The following is a 22,917-nucleotide window of genomic DNA, read 5'->3' on the forward strand; positions in this document are numbered from 1 at the left end:
CGACCAGATATGTTTTTATTGCTTGTTGACTCATCGTTAACAGGGTCTTCTATCTTGCAACTATCGATATGTTCCTGATGAGATTTCGGCGCTGAAACGATGGAATGGAGGATTTGAAATCAATATGATATGTGGTCTCGCCGGGGACGCAATGCATCATAAATACTTTCACAGTTTCAGACTTTGTTCAGATAATAGTCACAAAGACGATGCACTTTTGTGCACTCTGATGTTTTATTGATATGAATGAGATTGGAGGAGGACTGGTACTACTGGTAGCATTAGAAAAGTCTAGACTTCGTATTAGGTGGTGAGAGTAGGTTGGAAAAAGAACAAAACAACATTAACGGTAAAATGATTTGAACAATAGCGTCAAATATGAGGTTCCTTTCTTTAGACGAGGAAGTATGTACATACGTTATAAGTATGTAAAGCAAATAGCTTTCGCTGTGTTTCTAGGTTATTTGTTTTTGAACGAAATCCTTTGTAAGGAACGGTGCTGCGGTTTCAATAAAAACAAATATTTCCGTTTGTTTAGTGTACCGTTTACCCGAATATATCAAAGAATGTACATAAGGATGAGTGTGAACGTTGTTTCAGTTGTTTGCACAGACGCGAACCAAACAACTTCTTATTTGATTGAAAGCACTGCGTAAATAGGAATAAATAAAACAATGTGAGAATCCGGTAATTATTTTCAGGCCTTTTTGGAGTAGATTCTTGAGCAAGTAACCCTACTACTGCTTTTGTTATTAATGGTGTTGTCAGAGTCACCCTCTTTATTATCTTTCAAGTTTCCAGATCTTTATATATTCTTGGGTGAGTCTTACAACTTTCAGTACGTGCCTAAATATTTTCATATGAATACTTATGTAGAGAACACTAGTTTCTATTAGGTACACATTAAACATGCTTAGGTTGATTGAGTTTGTGCTAATTTATTATAATAGCTGACATTCACCTGTCAGATTCATAATTTACCGGCAAGACCGGCAATGTTTCGTACTTGAATGACTGAAGTGAAATTTGTAACACGATAATTCTTTCAGTGACGATCCAAATAAAGTAGGCTGGGTAAATATTAATGATGGATGAGCTGTGTGGATGGGCCCTTCGCTGAAACAAAGGGGTACTTAACACAAAATTGAATCGGCTTACGACAAATTGTCATTACTCACGCCAGAAGTACATACCAATTGAAGCCTCGTCATGATTTGTATCTGTTCGGAGCTAATGAATAAAAGCCAAAGCCTAATGAACTCTCACGATGCTGACATGCATGACTTGCTCTCGCCTGAGTAGCGGTACCAAATTGTGAGGGCACATACGACAATTAGGTGTTAGTGGGTCAGGCGGAGAAATGATTGTAAGATAACTGTAAGTGAAGTTCTTCTTTTAACATTTATGACAGGCCGATGCAAGTAGGCAGAGGCGACCGACAACTGACTCACGCTTTGAAAGTAGATAATAATATAATTTAACCATTTGCATGTTCAACTCAATCAATAGATACGGACTAGACTAACAAGGCTGTCGTGGAAAACTTTTCTGTATAATTCATATTAATTCAGGTCTATCTGTATGTATAAAATCTGTTTAATAAGAGCTTATTGCAGCAACAACACCAATTTAACTTAATAAAAGCTTATAACTACTTTGCTACTAGGTATAGCTTTCATAATTGTAATAAGTAACAAGTGATCTTCATTTACCTAAGTTCACCACCGAGAACCTAATTATGAATTATTAATGACGTTGAATTTCAGGCATTTAATATCTAAAGCTTTTAAAGCAATCAGAAAATAGATCAGTTGATAAAATATAAACGAACGTTAAATATGTACAGAGATCCGAGCTTTAATACTTTGAGAGCTTCGTCAAAACATTGAGATGTTTGTAGCATGAGCTCGAGTGGGTACCTGAGTGTAATTGTGTAGGAGTTGAAGGGCGGAGGGTAAACGCCCCGGTTACCGGTCGCGCGGCCGGGGCGCGGGCGAGGGCGGCAGACTGCACGTCTGTCAACGCTCGCTTCACCCGTCATCCCAACATCACGCACCACGCTCAGCTTTTTCAAACGCTCCGCGACCATTTGTCATAGCAATTATTCGGCTATTTCGTTTTACTTTCCTGCGATGGGACGTTGACTGACATTTCATTAACTAACTTCTAAAAGGATTCTTGGTATTGTTCGCCAGTTTTGAAAGAGTTAAAATTTTGTTTTGACATTGTTATTATGCAGGGACATTTCGTGGGAACTTTTGTCATTTAACTTATGTTTTAATTCGATTATTACGGCTTAAATCTTGTAACTTTTTAGTATTATGTATCTCGTTATTAAGTTAATATCTGAAATATAGTTAATAGAATTAGTGAAATTTAATAACTACCTATAAAATTATTCTCAGTTATTGCACAAAGGATAATTGTATAAAACTGTGTGGAATGTGGAATACTTAATTATTACTATCAGGTGTGAAACCGTTAATTTAGTTGTCTAATCATTTAGCAATGACCGGTTTGGTAAAAAATAATAGGTCTTTAAAATGATTAACAACAGCTACAACTATTTGATTCTTATTTATAATTTAATTTATTTCACAGAGCACTTTCAAAGTTGCCATGAGTCAAGTCGAGTTGCCAAGTTACACATGAGCGTTGTTTTGTTGTTTTTGAAATTCCTAAAATTTGCGATCACTTCGCGTGATTTTTACATAAGTCAGATGATTATAATGGTGGATGGTACATAATTGCTGGAGACGAAAACGATGGGCTGTCGGGTCACAGTTGCCCAATGACGGCAACCGCAGCAATTCGAGCATATTCCACAATTAGCGCACCGGTCGAGCCAGCCCCCACAAGCCGCATGACACCGATTGAGCCAGCATTTTAAACCTGCATACATTATGCTTCATTGTTCCCATTACAACATGATAGGCTCTAATTACTGTAATATGCTATAAGGACTGCAACTACTCGCGATCTCCTCCGCACGCAATCCTCGCTATAGTCTGCGTTAATAGAGACTGACAATTTAGCTAACAAATAAAGTCGAACAATATTGACTTTGAGCTCTATAAGTATCTAATGATTTGAGAAAACTTATCCTTGATTGCTAAGTGAAGAATGTTAAGTATGTTAAGACAATTAACTCTTTATGAGTCGATTTTAATCATACTTTATTTTCGAAATTGTTAGTTTCTATTGACGCAGACTGTACAACGGCTAAGTTTTTACTATTTAGCCAGTGAAACATAATTCCTCATATCCGACTAATTTTGCAGTTTCCGTTTTTTTACGATAAATTTCCATATTTCCCTTCCACTAACAAGCTAGGATCGCAAGCAGTGCAACTAAGGTTAAACTAATAAAACTCTAGTAGTTATTAGGTAAAATGAGTGCATGAACAGTGAATAAACATACAGTTTAATACTTTACGATTGCGTAAAACGATATTAAATTCACGGTCATCGGATTAGGCACGTAATGTTACTTTTAAGTTCTAGGCCAACATCTGTGTCAACCCGAATGCATTGTATCTATGTATCTTACTCGTTGTATATTATGTATAAAGCTATTAACTACTTTTGTGATTTGTAGAGTTCGTAGCAACTGGTATACAGACCGTTCCATAGCTCAAATTGAATAGGTAATTGCAGAGTCTTATTTTCAATTAATCAATCTTCCATTAGCCTTGTAAATAATACAGCATCGTTATTATTGCTTAACGTTTCAGAAAATAAGATATTCAAGTCAAGTATCTATTCTAAATCTAAATGATGTCTATTATTATAGACATCATTTAGATTTTACGAATTTACCACATTGCACATTTGTCGATTTAAAATTTTAATTAATGCAAGTAAATAATGTAATTATATTTCTCGCCTTGTATTGGATTTCAAATATTTTAATGAATGCCGATCGAATTTATTAAGACAGTTTATTATTAATATTAGTATAGGATAGGTGCTCAATTACACTGGAGCCTGCTTGTTTGTACCAACCTGATATTAATCGAGAAACATTTAAAAGTTAATGTTCCTGTAAATGGGGTTAAAGTAAAACTTCTAAATTATCTTAAATTATACCTTATAATTCCATAAAGATCAATAATTACTTATCACTTTTTGCTTAATTTACATACTAAAATAGTTTACTCTGTCAATCGTTGCTGTTAAACCGTAAATTGTAACGGCATAATTTGAGCGTTCGATCACAGCCACTTCGTAATATCATAACAAAATACAGTGAACGGCGCACGCACATGCACGGGAGATGCGCTCGAGGCGCGGCGGGATCACTGTGCGTCAGCGCAGCCTTGACATTTGAGCGCGCGCGCGCTCGCGCCGGCCCCTAGCCCCAGCGCCGGAAGCGGCTGTACTGCGGCGCCGGCAGGTACGGGTAGCGCGCCGGCACCCGCACGTGCTCCAGGTTGTACCCTCGCCGCCGCCGCACCAGCTCCTCCCCGTTCTCACTCTCCACCCGCTTCTTCGGCCTCACAAATGTCACCACATTCGATTCCAGTATCACATTGTCAGCCGCTATGGCATCGTCCGGCCTCAGCTTGGTCACTAATTTCGCTCTGTTCTTCTGAGCTGCGAGGTACTCCTGGTTCAGGACGAAGCCGAACAGCTTCGGCACTTGGTTGTAGCTGGTGGAGTCGATTTCCCGCTCGTAGCCGAGGCGGTCCCGGGAGGAGCAGAGCGCGGGCGCGACGAGCGCGAGAGCGACCGCGAGGAGCGCGTGCATGTTGCGGCGTGTGTCGACTGTTTGAGCCGCGCGGGCCCAACACACATTTTATATATGCGAGCGATCGATACGATTCGTTCCCAATTTGAGTAGATTTTTTGTGAGATCGTATAAGCGATCTGTGGCGCACTTGAACTTGGTAGCGTCTCGTGTGGGGATGCAGAAGTCGCGCGGGCGCTCGGCTCGTGCTCATCAACGGCGAAGTCGTGCCGTCGTTTGCTTGATGCAATTATTCGCATAATTTGATGCACCGGTGGCTACGAACGCTCATGAACCTTGTTCCACTTACATTAGCCGACATTACCCGACGTTACTCTCAAAGCTACAAGGTGACCATCACACCTGTACCGATGTGGTGGGCATCGTTTATTATCACACCTTGTATCTAATTTTGCGGTATGAGAACCATTTTGCATATCTAAGCACAAGCGTCTGCAGTTAGTTATTTTACATGTACCAGAGAGCCGTAATTACCCATAACCATTAACTTATAAGTTATAATCAATGCGATATCTACGAGAATATTCAATATAAATAACATTGATCAAGCTTTTGAGAAGGAGGATTGTAAATTTTCTATTGGCAAGTGGACCGCTGATGTTAGTTATACTCGTACCATAATATTTTCGGACTGGAACAGTTGGAATCCGTTTAGGCACAGTTTGTAAACTGAGATTACGTGAATGACAAGCAAGTAAGCTCAAAATCCCCTACAAGCCTACGATAACATCAACAATGATAGCGCTTATATCCTGTTAGAGCCTAAAAAATGGACAGTTATTGCATTTCGTGACCAAACTTGGCTTAGATAATTATTTTGTACGCGCATTTCAAATTACATTGTTTTGCCGTAAGTCATTATGATGGTTTTGTGATGAACATAATATTACTTAGATTTTATGAAATTCTAACACTTAGTACAAAAAGCATGAATAGACATTTCATTACTCAAAGTTGAAGGCTTGTCTTCATCTTTTGTGGTGCATAACCACCTTAGATTGCGCGTTTATGGACCTACAACACGATTTCTTCAAGGATAATATTTTAACAACTTCAGATGAATATTTACCATGCTTGGAATATCTAGTTACAATATAAGGTAATGTGATAAACTATAACAACATTGAAATGTAGAGAGCTTGTACACGGCTATGTTGCATGTTCTTTGAATAGAATATAGGAAATGAAATGAATGATTTATTTTATTTTAGCTATTCTAACGAATTTATTTGTGACTCATTGTATTATTAATACTATATTATTAATAATTGTATTATGTAAGACAGACAATACAGCTACAGAACTTTTAAGTGATCAAATAATATGTATATTTTATTCAAAAATTTTGAATCAAAATATACTGATGTTTCTGCGCAAATACATAAATGAATTTGCATTTGATTTAAACATCAATTTGCAATGATTTATGTGAAGAAAGTTGAATGGATGCTAAAAGATCACGTCAATATTTTCTAATCATTGACATTTAGTCAATGATTAGAAAATAAAATCTATTAGCGGTTAATTTACGTGTGTAGCAATTTCCAAATGCTTAGACTTTGCAACGCTTATCTAGTTAAGTAAGGGCTATTAAGTAATTGGCGTGGCCAGAATGATCGAAGCCTTTATTTATATTTGAAACGCAAAGGTTCAGCAACACTTTATTTGGTCCGATTTTACAATGGCTGTTTATTAATGTTGCTGCAATTGAAATAAGAATAGAAAGTAAAGATTTTTACTTATCGATGCGGAACTAAAAATATCGAGGTCATGTCCAAAATGTCGATAGAAAACCTGAATACAGGAAGCTACACGTGAGCTGCCGACCTTCCGAGATCATTCTTGCTCTGGTGATTACGTTACTGGTAACTGAGAAAATTAATAACGATGTAACCTTAATGACTGATACGAATGTAAACAACGCATCAGCGTGGTGGGTGCAATATTTACAGTCTGCTCGGAAACACGTTTTAATGAATGGTTCGGTACCAAGTTCAATATTTATAAGAGTCGTAGTTTGACGACGAAAGTGGACATGCTTGTTTATATTTATGAATATTATTAAAATCAATATCGGTATTATGTAGATGAGATAAGATTTTTATGTTCACCCGTACTTTTATCCGTCGCTTGAGTAATAAAAAGCTATATGAGCCTAGTCGAATACGATTTGGAAACCTGATTATGAATTTTATTTATATTTAATGGTAATGAGGAATCGAGTTTCGGATGCAGTAACAGCGCGGAAATAAGTTCAATGTAAACGGAAGTGTAGTAGCGGCAGAATCGAATGTACAGCCAGTTGGAAGCCACAAAGGCGAGTGCCCGCCACTCCGGGGCGTCCACTCCCTTCCAAATTTCATTATCATCCACTGCTCCGAAATACTTCGAGAGAACTCGGCGGTATTTGATTTGTAAACGGCTCTGGTTCGCCGAAGGCGGCCAGTAATTATTACTTTAGAAACGATCGCTTCAATCTAAGATTAAGATATACAAACGAACCATCACAAATATTTGAGGAATCCTTTGAAAAAACCTTCCCTACTACGAGCTATTTCCATAACTAAAAATGTAAAACGAGTCGATCGCCGTGGTTCGATCATTGAATGGAATAAAATTATATTTTTATACACAATGACCTCCAGTAACAGTCAAAGATAAAACTAATCATGCAATTAATTCAATTACTCTTCTTGAAAAAGCGGTCGGAGCCGGTTCTTGCCGCGAGATTAAATAGTCGCAATTATATCCTCACAAAGGCTTACATCGTCGGGCGTAATGTGGTCCGACACAGCATGATATTTTCTTCACAATGCGCACTAAACGACACATGTCCAAGGACTTGTGGACAATGTGATGAGCATTGCTTCTTCCGTGTTGTTGTTTCGTTCCGCATTAATCGTGGAATCACTGTTAGAATATTAATATTGCTGACAGAACGAAATCTTGCCGGTTGTCTTTTGTTTTGTCTACCTGAGATGTTTTTGTTGTTGGTTTTTGCCTGTAGAGTGAAGCGTATTTAATTTGGGGCATATTGGTTTTGCTAAAGTGGACTTTGTGTAGGGGAAGCTTATGCGTGTCGGATAGTGTTTGTTTTGACACATCGGGCACAGTGACCGGGCGCGGGCGCGCTTTGTTTCGCGCGTCCTCGCGTGTCGCGCGGCGGTCATTGCTTCCTGCTTGCTGACCGCTGCTCATCTCGCCGTGTGACGCTCTCGCTGCGTTTGCGCAACATGCATTATTCATAGCCGGCACGATTAACCATTTATTATCCTTTGTTCTATAATTTCATCTAGCCATTATAATTTGTTTATATCCAATTCCATGCGCTAAATGCATAAATTGAATTTTTAATACAGGTATTCATTTGAAATCATCCTGTAACGGCACAGTTTAATGCATCCAACTATTTTACTACAAGGTTGCACTGCAACAGAGTACGACGCGTTGTATGACTGCTAAATTTCTCATACAAAAGACATCTACGCATTAAATATGCGAACGCTGTACAAGTGTACATACTAACATCAGGTACACCCAACTTTTCTAGCACACTTCTGATCTAGCATCCGGGATGATCAATGTTGGTATCGCATAAGCACAAACTAATTTAACTGTTGACTATTTGTATTTGATAGTCATAAAATTATTGAAATATCAATATATTACGCTCAACTCTTTCATTATTCTGTATTACGATTATCTAAAGTAATCTAAAGACTATCTAAGATTGGTCTTTTTAAACTTTGCCAGTTTACTGTAGTAGTAGTATCAGTAATCAGTACATCATCAGACTGGAAAGAGTACTGTAAGATTCGTCGATCTTGCAGGTACTCTTTCCATCGTTGCAGTTACTGTAACCTCAATCTCTATTGTTGCAGATGCCATGGGACTCGTCTGAGGAGCAGATGGGCGCGCCCCGCGAGATGCGCATCCACGTGCAGCGCGTGATCGCCATTCCCGCGCCCCACAACATGCCCCCTCCCCCCGAGAACATGGGCCCCTTCGCGCCCCCGCCGCCGCCCCAGCACCAGCAGAGCGAGGCCAGGGTAAGGATACTGTAATGGGATTATTCCCACCTCTCGTTCCGACTGCTGCAACTCCTGTGTGCCCAGGATCTACAGCTGTAATAGCTTTGAACCGTCAGCTGTTTAGGTCTATGTGTAGAGCTGAGAGTGGACTTTGAGGTCGCAAATCATGCATTATATTATTCCACCAGACATAAACATATTTATTTATTTATTTAAAGGCACAACCACAGAAAGATGCAAGAGTGGATGATGACTAGCTTAGCACTCGGCTGCTTATGTCTAGGTGTAGAGCTGATAGATAGAGGACTTTATGGATANCTATGTAATATATAAAAGAAAGTCGTGTTAGTTACTTCGCTTATAACTCAAGAACGGCTGAACCGATTTAGCTGAAAATTGTCAGGGAGGTAGTTTAGAGCCAGGAGAAGGACATAGGATACTTTTTATCCCGTTCGAAATTAAAAAAAAAAAGTCTGCTTATTTATTGCCATTAATCCTACTAGGTGGACCGACGATCTCGTAAAGGTCGCGGGAAAAGCCTGGATGCGGGCAGCGCAGGACCGTGCATTGTGGAAAACCTTGGAGGAGGCCTTTGTCCAGCAGTGGACGTCATTTGGCTGAAACGAACGAACGAACGAACGAAGGCGGAACAAAGTTCGCCGGGTCAGCTAGTTATGGATAAAAATCATGCAATAAAATCATAAAATTAGGGACTTTGACGTTATGAATGCATTGTGATAGGCCTGTTGATCTATTAGGAATTGCTTTAGTTTCAAGTGAGTATCACTTGAAATGAAATAATAATATATTTAGTTGTGGTAATATAAAGTTCTTTTATAAAATTGAAAAGCACGTGGAGTGCTTGTACTTTGTCCAATAAGTAGGCGACGAAACTTTCACCTTGATTGTGATACTGACCTCGACCGTGACATCATCATTTGGAAAATGGACCATAATTCTGATTTTAATGACAGCCATATTATCCAAATCTCGCGACTCTATACCTACTATAATTTTGTACAGTAATTTTGAAAATAGTGCACGATTATCGTCCTATTTCCTATTTGATTAGTAACTCTAGTGACAAGCCACTTTACGATAACATCGTCTTGGTAGGTACATAAAAATACCAGTAATATGGTGTGACATGGCATCAACGAACCCGCAATATGTTCATGAAAGCATTATCGATATTCACAGCATGTTCCGGGCATTTGTTCGTTTGCCTCGCCACGCGACACTTTCAACAAAAACGTAGTATCCCTCTCCTACATTACCTACAACAATGTTCCCACAATTTCTATGGCATTTCGTTAAAATATTTAGGTCAGAATTTTGGCAAGGGAATGAAGTACGTACAAACCTAATAAACTAACGAGAAAATCCGGCGACATCGTGTGAATAGGCAGCCGTCCCTAATGTTCATGAATTCTTATGAACATGCTTCCATGTTACTCTCATATTTCCAGAAATAATACTTTCCTTCTAACCTTAAAAACTGTAAATTAATAGAATTGGTATGTCATAAAATATTACCCAAAAACTATCATCATTGTTCTTGAATAAATTGTTTGCTTTGAACCAAATTGTTTCCTGCTTATTTGGTGTTAAATAAGGTGTTAAATCAACAGTCTGAGTACACACAGGAGTCAAAAAACTGTAGTGATACAAAAAATATTCCGTTATGTGGCAACTACAGCAACAGTAATGAGCGCAAATTGTATGGACTGTGTACGGAAGCAACTGGTAATGACACTGGTAATCATTTCATGCGGCGAAAATTATGATATTATCATAGGATCTTATCTTTAATACATTTATTTGTAGGTACTCTGACAATTTAATTTATTGGTCATCTAGTAACATGCTTCAGTCATTTGTAAAGCAGGCAGATATTTAACCCGTTTTTTAAAAATAGGCTTAATTACCAAGTTGTTTACCATTTTACGAGTACAGTCTGATATTTATGTTGAACGATAACTTTTATTATGCAAAATATCTAGGTAACATGTAAAATTAAAATGCGAGTAACCTCTGTTACTGTTTGCCGAAGGCGTTTGTAACCGGATTAAGCTATTTAAAAATATCCGCATGGAATTAATTACATCAACCACTCTTGCAAATGATGCATTTTGGTTTAATTTGCATGAGGTTAATAGATTGTATGTTTTTGTTCTAGCAACCAGCTGTTATCCACCAGTTTGTGCCCCAGACGGCTCCTACGCAGGAGCTGGAACAACCTGATGTAAGTTTGGAAAAATATTTTTCCTTTTATTCATAAAAACCGAAAATATTTTTTTATAACATACCGTTTCAACATTTGGCAGAAAGTAAGTAGGTACCTGCCTATCTATCTAAGAATTCATCAACTAAAACGATGTTATAACCCTAAGTTCTTTATTATTACTGAGATTTATTGGTGAGAGAGATTTGTACTTTAGCTAGGATTTCGGGAACGTTCGAATTATTAAACTCATATAAATANTAAATGTTAATTAGGTGTCTAACACTTATCTCTAACACTGCTTTATTTCTACATTTCACTAGTCTACTGATGTAGTCTAGGATTAAATAGCGTAATAGTCTGTTTGAAGCGAGCGCTGACTGAAGTTGGTGTATACCCATCGTTTGAGTTTGTGTTTGAATTCCCGGGAGTGTTGTGGTTTTTGCAAATGAACATTTTGCTTTTGACAAGTGCGGTACTTTCTCGGATTCACTTGTTTTTCACAATATAATTTAGTACTAGGTTTCCACTCGGAATTTTTCGGTTTTTTATGACACTCAGCAATAATGTGGCTTTTTTATTGGTGAAAGAATTTTTAAAATCGGTTCAGTACATCCCGAGATTACCCCTAACAATTTAACAAACACACAAACTTTACCTCATTTTAATATTAGTATAGATGACAAGGAAATTGAGTGCCTAGGTATTATACTTATTGGTGCATCCATCATTGGACTTTACTTTTTTGCGTTTTGCACGCCTCTTCAAGAATGAATGATAGTATCAGAGATAGCATGTTATGTATTACTACCAAATGACATGTGTCTTATAGATTTATTAGTGAACTCAACAGTCCCCGAACTGATAGAGAGAGAGACGATTCATTTTCTATCATATTCATAACCTTGTTTATTGTTCACCAGGTCCAGAAGATGCAGATGGACGGTACACCCGTGCAAATGAACCTGCCTTGGGATCTGACCCCTGAGGACCTGCACGCCATCCACCGCACCGCCCAGGACGCCGCCGCCAGCCAGCGCAGGGAGCAGCAGATTGACAACGATATGCAGGAGGTGAGATTTCTTGCTGAAGGATACTCAACCTTATTTTGAAGGTCACATGCGTATACCTCGATAGATAGAGAATACTCCACCTTATTGTAGGGGCCACAAACACGCTTATAATTATCTCGATGCGTAGGGAGTTCTAAGGGCCATAACACGTTTAGGTATTGTTTCTCGATGCGCAGCAAATTGACAACGATATGCAGGAGGTGAGATTTCTTACTGTGGTGTACACCTTATTAAAGGGACCGCAAACAAGTTTACTCACTGCGTCTCGAAGCTTATGTATGGATCAGATTGACAACGATATGTAAGAGGTGAGGCTACTTGCTGTAGTGATACCCAACCTCATTTTATAGGAACCGCAAACATGTTATTGTGCCTCAATTCGGAACATAAAATGTAGTTAACAACTTTGTAACTGTGCCAGCCGCTCCATTAACTCAAAGCTTTGCAGGCCGCAGGTTAACTACACCTGGATTAGAGCGGACTCTCGCACTTTTGTGATTCCCAATTTAAGCCTGTCCATCTAATACTTGATTAAATTTTTCACAGCTCATAAATAAGATTATAAAAATGACATGTATCAGGTGTTTAGTGTTATCGTACCTACATCTAAAGATATCGTAAACATAAATTCTAATTTATTGCCGTTTCTACAATAAAGGCATGGCGTAAAAAATATAGCTTTAGATAAATTGAACACCTGTTGGAACATTTGCATTAATCGTAATGAATTGTTAATTATTATTCTTATTTCAAAGATTACTTGAACGATTAATTTCAAAGATACAAATTGCATTTATTTTCTGTTTACCTATTAATATATTATTATTGCGTTATTATGTTAACTAAGTACTTAGGTACCTGTTTTCCGGTATACTCGTAATAGCATCACATTAGTATAATAGCTCTTATTCTAATTAACCTATATTTCTTATTAAGTCAAGTTGTTAAACATTTTCACATTAAATAAAAACAGAGTCAAGACATTACTCGATTCGTATATTTGTTCAATCGAAAGCACGTCAGCTACCAACAGTGGAAAATCGCGTCTATTACAGCTACATAAAATCCTATCGTAGACGTCCACAGTGCCTCTCGTAGAGTGACGATCGTGAACACCTAGGCGGCTGTTGTTATAACGTCACAAGATCACTCGCTCATATACGAGTATAATAATACGAAATCAATCAATGACCTATTTGCGTTAGGGTAGACCGGGTACAATAGTACCACGGGTCAATAGTACCATCGGCGATATTTCTTCATACAAGCGACGTTAGGTAGTGTGCATAGCGTCAGAATATGCGCTTTTTGTGTTTCCATCCGCTCACCAGTCGGCGGCGCTTGCGCTGAGAAACGAAGGTGTACAGGAAGGATTTTTGTTTTTTGCCCAGCCGCAGTAAATTTTTACGTCAAATATATGAGCCCANTTTATAGCCTATGCCCGCGGTTTCACCCGCGTGAAATTTAGTTTGTCACAGATCGTCATAAATTATAGCCTATATGTTATTCTGGGTTATAAACAATAATACTGTAAAGTTTCATCAAAATCCGTTCAGTAGTTTTGCGTTAAAGAGTAACAAACATCCATACATCCCGACATCCAAACTTTCGCAGTTATAATGTTAGTAGGATTAGTAGGATAGTTTGCAAAAGTTTTGTACATATATTGGTGGTAGGAAAAGTAATACGCCACGCGGCTCATGTGAGCTCATAAAATGTCTATTGTGTCTAGTGGCGTTCAATGACTTAATGGAAACTAAACTCTATTGCAGGTGAAAACGATCGTGAACACATTGGCGGCTGCCGCGGAGGCCGAGGCCGAGGCCGAGGCGCGCGCGCAGGCCGAAGAGCAGCAGCGCCAGGACGAGGGTCATCCTGAGCCCGCGCACGAAGCGCCCGAGCACGCGCCGCGCGCTCCCCGCACGCTGCTGCTGCCGCAGGACATGCCCATGGACGAGAGGCCGCATTGTAAGTCACCCTGATATCTACACTTCATCATCATCATCATCATCATTTCAGCCACAGGACGTCCACTGCTGAACATAGGCCTCCCCCAATGCTTTCCATGTTGATCGATTGGTAGCGGCCTGCGTCCAGCGCTTCCCTGCTACCTTTACGATGTCGTCGGTCCACCTTGTAGGTGGACGTCCCACGCTGCGTTTTCCGGTACGCGGCCTCCATTCCAGAACCTTTCTGCCCCATCGGCCGTCAGTTCTGCGTACTATGTGCCCTGCCCATTGCCACTTCAGCTTGCTAATACGTCGGGCTATGTCAGCGACTTTGGTTCGTTTACGGATCTCCTCATTTCTGATTCGATCTCGCAAAGAAACACCAAGCATAGCCCTCTCCATAGCACGCTGTGCAACTTTGAGCTTCTGTATAAGGCCTATAGTGAGAAGCCACGTTTCCGAGCCATAAGTTATCACTGGTAACACACATTGGTTATACACTCTAGTCTTCAGGCATTGAGGTAATTTGGACGAAAAGATGTTGCGTAGTTTCCCGAACGCTGCCCAGCCGAGTTGGATTCGACGATTGACCTCCTTCTCGAAATTGGACCTACCTAGCTGATATCTACACTTGGTCTTGGCTAATCTTGTATGGGTCCTGATGTGTAGGGCGGAACGTCCTACTTGGTGTAAGAGCACACCAGTAAGGCTGGGTTGCACAATCTTTCTTTACCTTTTTAATAAACGTCAAAAATCTGTCAAACTCCATACAAAAAGCACCGGTTATCGTTATAGTTACCGTTAAAGTTAGGTGGTGAAACTCAGCCTAAGCATGGTAAAGAGCAGGACCTAGCCATGGATAAGAGTTGTAAGCATAAAGCAATAAGATTCAGACCTATGGCGAGGCGGGGTATTTTAACGACAAAACGAGGAGGAGTAGGTATACCTTCCTACCTTGAAGGCTAAAAAAACTTCAACGAAATTACATTACGTAACTGAATGTCAAAAAGTTGTAAAAGCATTTTCAATAAAAGATATTTTAAGTAACATTTCCAATACAGATAAAACATGAATCCTTCTTACCTAACATTTTCATACAATAACCGCCGTTTCTAAAGATACCTACCAGGATAATTATATTGACAAGATGATATTTTACGAGCCTGAAAATCACTTTTAATTGGAAGAGTAACATTTTTGACAGCTAATCGATGGATGTTTCAACGTAACGAAGCGACGACGTTGTCATGTAGCCTCCTGCCTATAGTCCGCGCCAAGAAATTTTGTAAATGAGTTTTGGCAAAAAATTGCAAAGATACTAAAACGAAACGAACGAACCGACTCTGATTATTTCACTTTGCAGTCAACTATAGGTTTATGCACATCACTGGGGATATGAAAACAATTTTATGGTAATTTTAGTCAGCCTAAGTGTGAAATATTGATATGGTTTATTGACGCCGACTATATCTACATTTAAATATTACTAATGCCTATTTTTAGATGGTAAGCTTCTAAGCTTCATTGTAAGTCTGCCTAATGGATAAAAGGTCGTTAAAGCCTTGATATATTACCTAGTGTGCTAATCTTTAGTCAGTATAAAAACCAAAGCTTATTATTACCATTAGTGTTTCTTTATCATAGTTAAAAAGTAAGTAACTATATTCTTTTCAGTTTTCCCTCCGTGATATTTCTTGTTCTCGCGGCTTTAAAGTTAAAAGCTTGTTGAAGTCTATGATTAGGAATGATGACCCGCCAGCTGTCTCCTGGCCACTCGTGCGTGCAACTTGCTACCAAATAAATGTCTTTTCTATTATGTTCAACAACATCTGGGTGCAATTGTTTGGAAAATATGGGTAGGTATTTACAGCTTAATATAGATTTTGAGTAAACGCACGTACCTATAGTTTTGATGAACTTAATTACCTACTTTGTGAAACTGGTATTAAAATATAGTAGTTAATTAAAATTCACAAGATCTTAGGGTATTTAAGTTTACAAAAACTTGAACATTAGGAACAAACTTCTAGCAAAAAATACTTAATTAAAATGTTTGTTAACAAGATGTATGAAGAAGGGTACCTACACATAATAATGAAGCAGGTATATTATTGTTTATTCAGATTTGAATTATTTTACATAATGACGTCTATGCTTAAAATATCTCGATGGCATCAATTTGGTCCCTTGTCAACCCTATTATGAAATATCGCCCGGGGATATTACCAACACTAACAAAAGACTGATTTATTCTAGAAATAGAGGTTGAATTAATTAAGCCTTCAGATAAATGAGGCTTTGTTCATTGAAAAATACTTAAGCAGCTACGTCTGAGTACCTAATCAATGAAAGCCAGACGTATTGAAGTCTCGAAAGAGCCATATTTTATGTAGGCTAGGTAACCTAATTATTTGTGTTGAATAATTTTTGTGTTACTAGTTGATGTAACTAAGATAGATTCCTAATTCTTAAGACTAATATTCATTTGAATTCGTCTACTCTATGGCATTATCTCCTAAATGGATTAACCGATTTTGATGCATTTTTTGTTTAGTGGGTGGTAGGTGTAGGTGACTTGATATATTTTGAACTTGGTGTTTAATACTTGCTTATACTTCTATCAGTTTTTAAATAATTAATTTTTTTGCAGATATGCAGCCCCGTTCAGTCCGCAGTGTGGACGCCATGTTGCGTGAGCCTGACGCGAAGCGCGTCAAGCGCTGCGCTTGCAGCTGCGCCTAAGCTTTCTGCGCTGCAGCCGCTGCGCTCCCGCGCCTCCTCCGTCCATACCTTCTCAAACTTCCTTGTAACAAATAGGATGACATCGTTTGTTACCCACTTTTGACTGTGACATTTCGCTAACAGTTCTGTAAATAAAGTTGTTAACTCTTCAGCTTCAAAATGTCGTTTTTGTTCTTATTGGTTAGCACCAAAACGTTATATTTATGAAATTTTATGTTTGTTAATTAAATAATTTATCGTTCGTTTTGGTTCTAAAAATGTACATCTAGATTTATAATAATAACGGATTACTTTTGAAATGCAACGTGTAGTATTATTATAGAAATAGTGAAACGGGCCAATAAGTAGAGGGCGTTGTAATATGCATGTTAGGGTATTTCACTGATAATAATAACTTTTAAATATTTATCACAACATCGAAATATTCAAACTCTTTTGACGGGATAAAACTAATGTAAGTACCATTTCTTTTTAAGTAAACAAAGTAGGCATCTGTATTAGTAGAAAGAAACTGCATTTATTTCTAAACAGAATGTCTTCGAGTGGGCCTGTAAAATCATGAAGTACGTGGTAATATTGTAACATTGACTTACATTCTATTGTAATGTGATCCTAAATTAAAAATTTATTAGTTTTAATTGTGTTGGTTTTATTTAAATGAATTTAATGTGACTACACTCAGTCTATGTGGGTGAGTCCTCGTAGGTAAAGATTGTTTCCTCCTAGACTGCTGCCGTCATTACAATGATATAAGTTAAGGTAAACCATAGTTACCTATTCGTGCAAAGTAACGCGTCACTTCTAAATACTTATTGTCTTGATTTCACTTTTCAATCGTCAAGGGTGAGTTTCATTAAAACCTATTATTTTATTAAATACCTATCTAAAGATGAAATGTGCAAAAACCTACTTAGATACATGTGTAATAATTAAATGTCTGCAACGTTTTCGTACTCAATCATCTCTTTTCTGAGTATTTTTCCTGAATAATATATTAATTAACTGCTCTTAAAACTTTCTGATGAACCACCGCTGTTTGTGTACATCTGTCCAAATACCATCCCGCAAAGTTTGGGAGCCGCGGGCGGTGTGTACAAATACCTATAGTTGGTTACGGCTCGAGATGTAGGTGGGAATGTACCTATACACCCTGTAGGGCTATCTGAACAATAAAAGATATAAATATTTTTTTATTTTCATTGAAACGTTATTGATGGGCCGCTATGGATGCCAGGCAAAGGTACAACAGGGTACTGAAGTAAATTTTTCTACACCCTTACAGGGTCAATGTATGAATGCATGTATACCTGTATGTGCTGAATATGTTATTGCAAATGAATAAATAAATAAATAAATTGGTAGAGACTTATTTGACTAGTTGAGCGCTATTTGGTAAGCTATAAATTGATAGAGGTCTTTCGGAAAGTACGTTCCCTAAAACTATAATAAATGGTATCGTTTCTAAGAGGCTTTATAATAAAGGCGTTACCAAAACGTGCTACCGAAGTAAGTAATATTTTATTAGTGAAATTAAAATTAAGTTACCCACCAAAAAACTCTAGCATCGAGTTCTTGGTTAGGCTTCAGGTATTTATTTGTTTATCTAAAATTCTAAATGAAGACTTGTGGCTTTTGGCAACCCTGCCCACGACGCAGTAGGCTGAGGGCGCGGTGGGTAATATCGCGAAGCTGACTGAGGAGGCTATTTTCTATTCCGATGCGAAGATTATTGCCTCCTTTTTCTTTGGAGTGCCTATTCGGCGACCCACGTTGTTTAAACGCTCACCTCGCCCGTTCGGGTGATATTGTACTCGTAGTCTATGAAGAAATATTTTTCTTAGGTATAAAAGTTTTCGCAATAATAAACATTCAACATGGGTTCTACACCATTTAATTTATATGCTAAAACACATATGATTATGTACAAATACCTTTAAGTTATAATTATAATGTACTTAATTAAATTTATACAATTCAGTTCTGTTAGTTTCCTATTCTAAATTTTAGCTGCACTTTGTCATTTATCAATAGAAATACTGTGATTACGTACAGATTCGGAGGACTTAGACCTGAAATTCATTATAATTAGGATAATATACAATAAAAGTATAAGGAAGTTCATTAGAAACCCTGATACGTAACTAATTAGTAGAGTCAAGAATGAGTGTAGACAAAATAGTTTGATGATGTCATTTGAGAACAAATAAAAGTTGATGACTAAGCACAGCAAGAAGGTGATAACAGTTAAGCTTCTGGCGAATTTTCTTATCTTGTCTTTTAGGACTCGGTATAAGATTGTTAGGTAGAGGATGGTTCCGAGGAGCATGAGCGGCCACTGCACCAGGCAGCAGATGAGCAGCTGCACGAGCCACTGGTCCACGCCCGCCGCCACCACGCCCGAGCACACGCAGCTGATAGGCACCGGCACCAGCCACGCGCACGTCAGCATCTTCCACAAACTGTTCTCACTGATCTTCACCATCACCACTATCAAACTGTCATACATGTGCTTTATAAAGAAAAACACCAATATCACTATCACAAAGTCAACATAAATTCCAAAACTGAACATCACCGCTTTCGACCCCTCAGTGTCCGGGACGAGGTTCTTCTCCCTCATGAACACGATCAGGAACACCAACCTCTTCAAGAAGCGCACGACACTTAGCTGCAATAACATCTGATTTCTGTAGTTTTTTCGCCATCTTTGCATTTTAAGAGCCGCTACCCCCCAAATAATTAACTCTAAAGCTGTCATAACTATTTCAATTATAATAAAAGCTTCAAACACTGGTAGAGTATCTTGAGATTCATTGTGAAGTGGCTGCTTAGCGTCCATCACGTTACGAACACTTTCTGTAATCGAAAGCTCTTCCCCTGGGGCCGTATCTGTCGAAGTGATTTCACTTTCATTAAACTGTATTGATGGGTTCGTAGTAGTGTCCGCCATTGTAGCTCGTATCGGTTATTAACCTCCGTCTTCAAGATTTCCGTCTTAGTGATAACATTGATGTCCACTTTTACTATCGCAGGTGGTACTATGTCAACAAACAACGCGCGACTGGCAGAGAGGTGCCAATCAGACTGCCTTTAGGCAAGTGTCGAACAAAACAGGAAACTTGTAATATTGCTCATTAGCGATCGTTCGGTTTTATTGGAATTTGTGGTTGACGGACGTCATACCTGTGTGTAACAAAATACCCACGGATTGCTCACGTCTGTGACGTAGGTAGGTATGCATGCCTATTCGATCTACTAGACTAGTAGATGACAAAGTCATATTTTTTTGCAAAGGAAGAGCCTCTTGTCCTGTGACATAATCTTTTCTTTACTAGGTTGACCCCAGCCTCACAATGAACACCCTGTAAGTCCGATGCGCTCTCGTGAAGGTTGCTGAAAGCGCTTAGATAGGGGCTGTGCAGGATCAATTGTTGTGGAAATTCTTGGGAAAGACCTTATGTCTAGCAGGATGTCTATCGTTTAAAAGGAAGGTGACGGCTAAAAGTACCTGCTACTTGACAGTCTCATTGTCTTCTCAAAATTTTACGAGTGGCAGGTAATTTTTTAAGTAAGGTGGTTGATATCTAATAGAAATTGGCTTTCATCAACAGGTATACTTAACCAGTGGTGATGAGTGTAGTGAGTGATGGTATGTTTTAAAAATATTACCTATTGTTTTAAAAATATAAAAGGTGATATGACGCGACGATTAATTTACAGAATTAATTAACTAATTTTCTGTTCGTAAATTGTTTTGCGGAAAAGGTTTTGCCAATTACTGTCGCGTTTAATGACTTAAAAACACTAAATACCCATTAAAGGCGATAAAGCGCGTTTGATTAGGGAACATGAGTGGTTGTCGGGTAAACAAACATCATCCAGTGCGCGCGTAGAGTTGCGTAAATACCTAATGCGGCCGTGTTGATTTTCATTACGCATTCAATCTTAACAATTTTAGACCTACTTATTGATTTTACTCTTTCTGTAACTGTAAACACCCCCCTATTACTAAGACTCCACCTCCACTGTCTGTCACCAGGTAGTATCTCAAGAGTCGTGAAAGCTAGACAGTTGAATTTTTTTCTGTTGCCGTTAAACAACAAATGCTAAAACCGGAATAAATTAAACGTGAATAAAAGTGGTGCTCCCATACAACAAAATTAAATGTGATTTTTTGCTCGAAAACTTTAATTTCAAGAACCATATTACCTAGGTACAAGTTTGTACAGAACCCTCGGTGCACAAGTCCAATTCGAACTTGGCCGGGTTTTTAAGTTTATACTTATTTAGGTAGTGATGGTATTATAACTTCTAATTGCTACCAACACATTGATGCTCTTGATGTAATTTGCGGCAAAACTAAGTCTCATCTGACCTGAACGATTCAATTCTCAGGTGTCCTATTTAGGTAAAGTTGTAGCAAAATTGTTACAATTCACAACCTGAACGCATCGAAGGGGAATAACTGTTTCCCTTTGGCTTATGAAACTTCCATATCGTATTTTTTATAATAATTGACCTTTACCTGCCTGCTTATCTGAACGGGCTACTTATTTTTTTAGCTCGATAACAAAATTATAAATTCCATTGATATTTTTGTAGGCATCTCGTTCAAAGAATGTCACAAAAACAGTGTCCTGAAATGTTAGACAACATTCCTCAATCAAGGTCTTTTATTAATTTATGATAGGGAAAAGGTACTAGTTTTTNCCAGGTGTATAAATTGACATAATAATTTTTTGTTTAAGCTTGGTCTTCATTAGTTAACTGAAACTGAAGTTGTATGTACTTAGTACCTAGCTGATACGAGCCTCCAACCGGCCGAAATAATTACCTACTAGGAGACTGTGTGACATTGCGCGTGACAGAGTTTTTCATTTATTGTTTTCTTAACCCTTTGACATTAAATAAGTCCTTAAAATATGTATTATTTTAACGGAAAATGCAAATAGACAGATAGTAAAACATGGTGTATCTCTAACTTTTGTAGGTACTCAACGCCATACTTACACAAGGTTTGTTATTATGCCCATGAAAGTTGAAGAAAGGTTATCAGCACAACACTACCTCTATCTAACGTTAAGTAATTATTGTAGGCACCTATGACCTATATTTCATGTTTGTTTTGAATTGACTCGTCGTAAGTACCGACGGATTTACGAGAACATTACTTACTCACACAAATATGACGAACGTAGCGGAATGTACCGACACCTAGTATTTCGATTACGATTCAGAAAATCGCAGAGTGAATAATTAAGTGATACCTAATGTATTTCTTGTAACCTAAACAATCTTTTTGATATTATACAGTTTAATTTTAAGTTTTTTTTATTGTGGCCTTTCAATTATCGCTCCGAGATTTTAAATATCAATAATTTCTTTCTAACAAACGAATATCGGCCCAATGAAAATTTATTTCCAATGACTTCTTCATCGACTAGTTATTGGATAGAAAGAAAATTACTTAGATAGATTTATTGAAATGAGAAAATCAGTCGAGTTCATAAAGTTGTGCCATAGTTATCCTTGTGCATCCACAGATAAAATCTATCTGCCGACTACCCTCAGTTTGCTTAGCAACCGAGGGTCTAATACGGAACATTGAAAGATGTGAAGATATGAGAAAAAGCTTCGAAGGTATTATCTCTTGATGTTTAGTAAGGCGGCCAAGCTTTTAGAAATGTATGAGCAAGGGCAACCTTTTTCCTGTCACAGTAAATTACGCATTTTGAGTGAAAATGCGTCGACTTTCAAGCTCGCTTGCTAATGTATAACAACGTAAGGCTTTGTGACCTGCCTGTCGAGATGAAATATATATTTCTGCGAATAAATCGGGCTGCCGCAATGATGTGAAAATGAAAAAGTGCAGGTCACCTGGACAAGTCTCTACTCGCACAGCACTTTACAGTTCTTCTTGTTACTCGCAACCATTACGTACGAGTTTTCCATCACTATCGACGCGAGTGAATTGCTTTAGTGAAACTTTGCATCTTTTTTATTTCATTTTACTTTCTTTCACAGCTCCATTATAAAATATATACCTTCATCTGCTTCTTTGTAAGTTTTGAACTTTTGAGTTTTTCTGGCTCATAAATTATTCAAGCTTATCCCTTGTTGAGCGTAAAGGGGTTTGGGGAGTTTATTCA

The 22,917-nt window shown here is 38.2% G+C and overlaps 3 protein-coding genes across 6 annotated transcripts in view; 1 reads left to right on the forward strand and 2 right to left on the reverse strand.

Annotated features, from left to right (window-relative positions):
- LOC114349970 (leucine-rich repeat extensin-like protein 5) overlaps window positions 1-17,318 on the forward strand; it is a 38,847-nt gene extending 21,529 nt beyond the window's left edge. For all 4 annotated transcript variants that reach the window (XM_028300579.1, XM_028300581.1, XM_028300578.1 and 1 more), the window contains exons 5-9: window positions 8,631-8,798; window positions 10,960-11,025; window positions 11,928-12,077; window positions 13,850-14,045; window positions 16,677-17,318. In XM_028300579.1, the coding sequence (XP_028156380.1) occupies window positions 8,631-8,798; window positions 10,960-11,025; window positions 11,928-12,077; window positions 13,850-14,045; window positions 16,677-16,768 (672 nt within the window). In that variant the 3' untranslated portion in view covers window positions 16,769-17,318. The remainder of the gene's footprint in view (window positions 1-8,630; window positions 8,799-10,959; window positions 11,026-11,927; window positions 12,078-13,849; window positions 14,046-16,676) is intronic.
- LOC114349981 (uncharacterized) lies at window positions 4,073-4,877 on the reverse strand. Its single transcript, XM_028300597.1, has one exon. The coding sequence runs from the start codon at window positions 4,747-4,749 to the stop codon at window positions 4,354-4,356; it is 396 nt and encodes a 131-aa protein (XP_028156398.1). The 5' UTR covers window positions 4,750-4,877; the 3' UTR covers window positions 4,073-4,353.
- A 1,261-nt stretch (window positions 17,319-18,579) lies between the features above and the next one.
- Window positions 18,580-19,876, reverse strand: LOC114349975 (uncharacterized). The gene has a single exon (XM_028300588.1). It carries the CDS (start codon window positions 19,716-19,718, stop codon window positions 18,786-18,788), a length of 933 nt encoding a protein of 310 aa, XP_028156389.1. The 5' UTR covers window positions 19,719-19,876; the 3' UTR covers window positions 18,580-18,785.
- Between the last annotated feature and the right edge of the window lie 3,041 nt (window positions 19,877-22,917).

Source organism: Ostrinia furnacalis, unplaced genomic scaffold (assembly GCF_004193835.3).
Source record: "Ostrinia furnacalis isolate ACB-3 unplaced genomic scaffold, ASM419383v2 OfSCF0767, whole genome shotgun sequence".
Taxonomy (NCBI): Eukaryota; Metazoa; Arthropoda; class Insecta; order Lepidoptera; family Crambidae; genus Ostrinia; species Ostrinia furnacalis.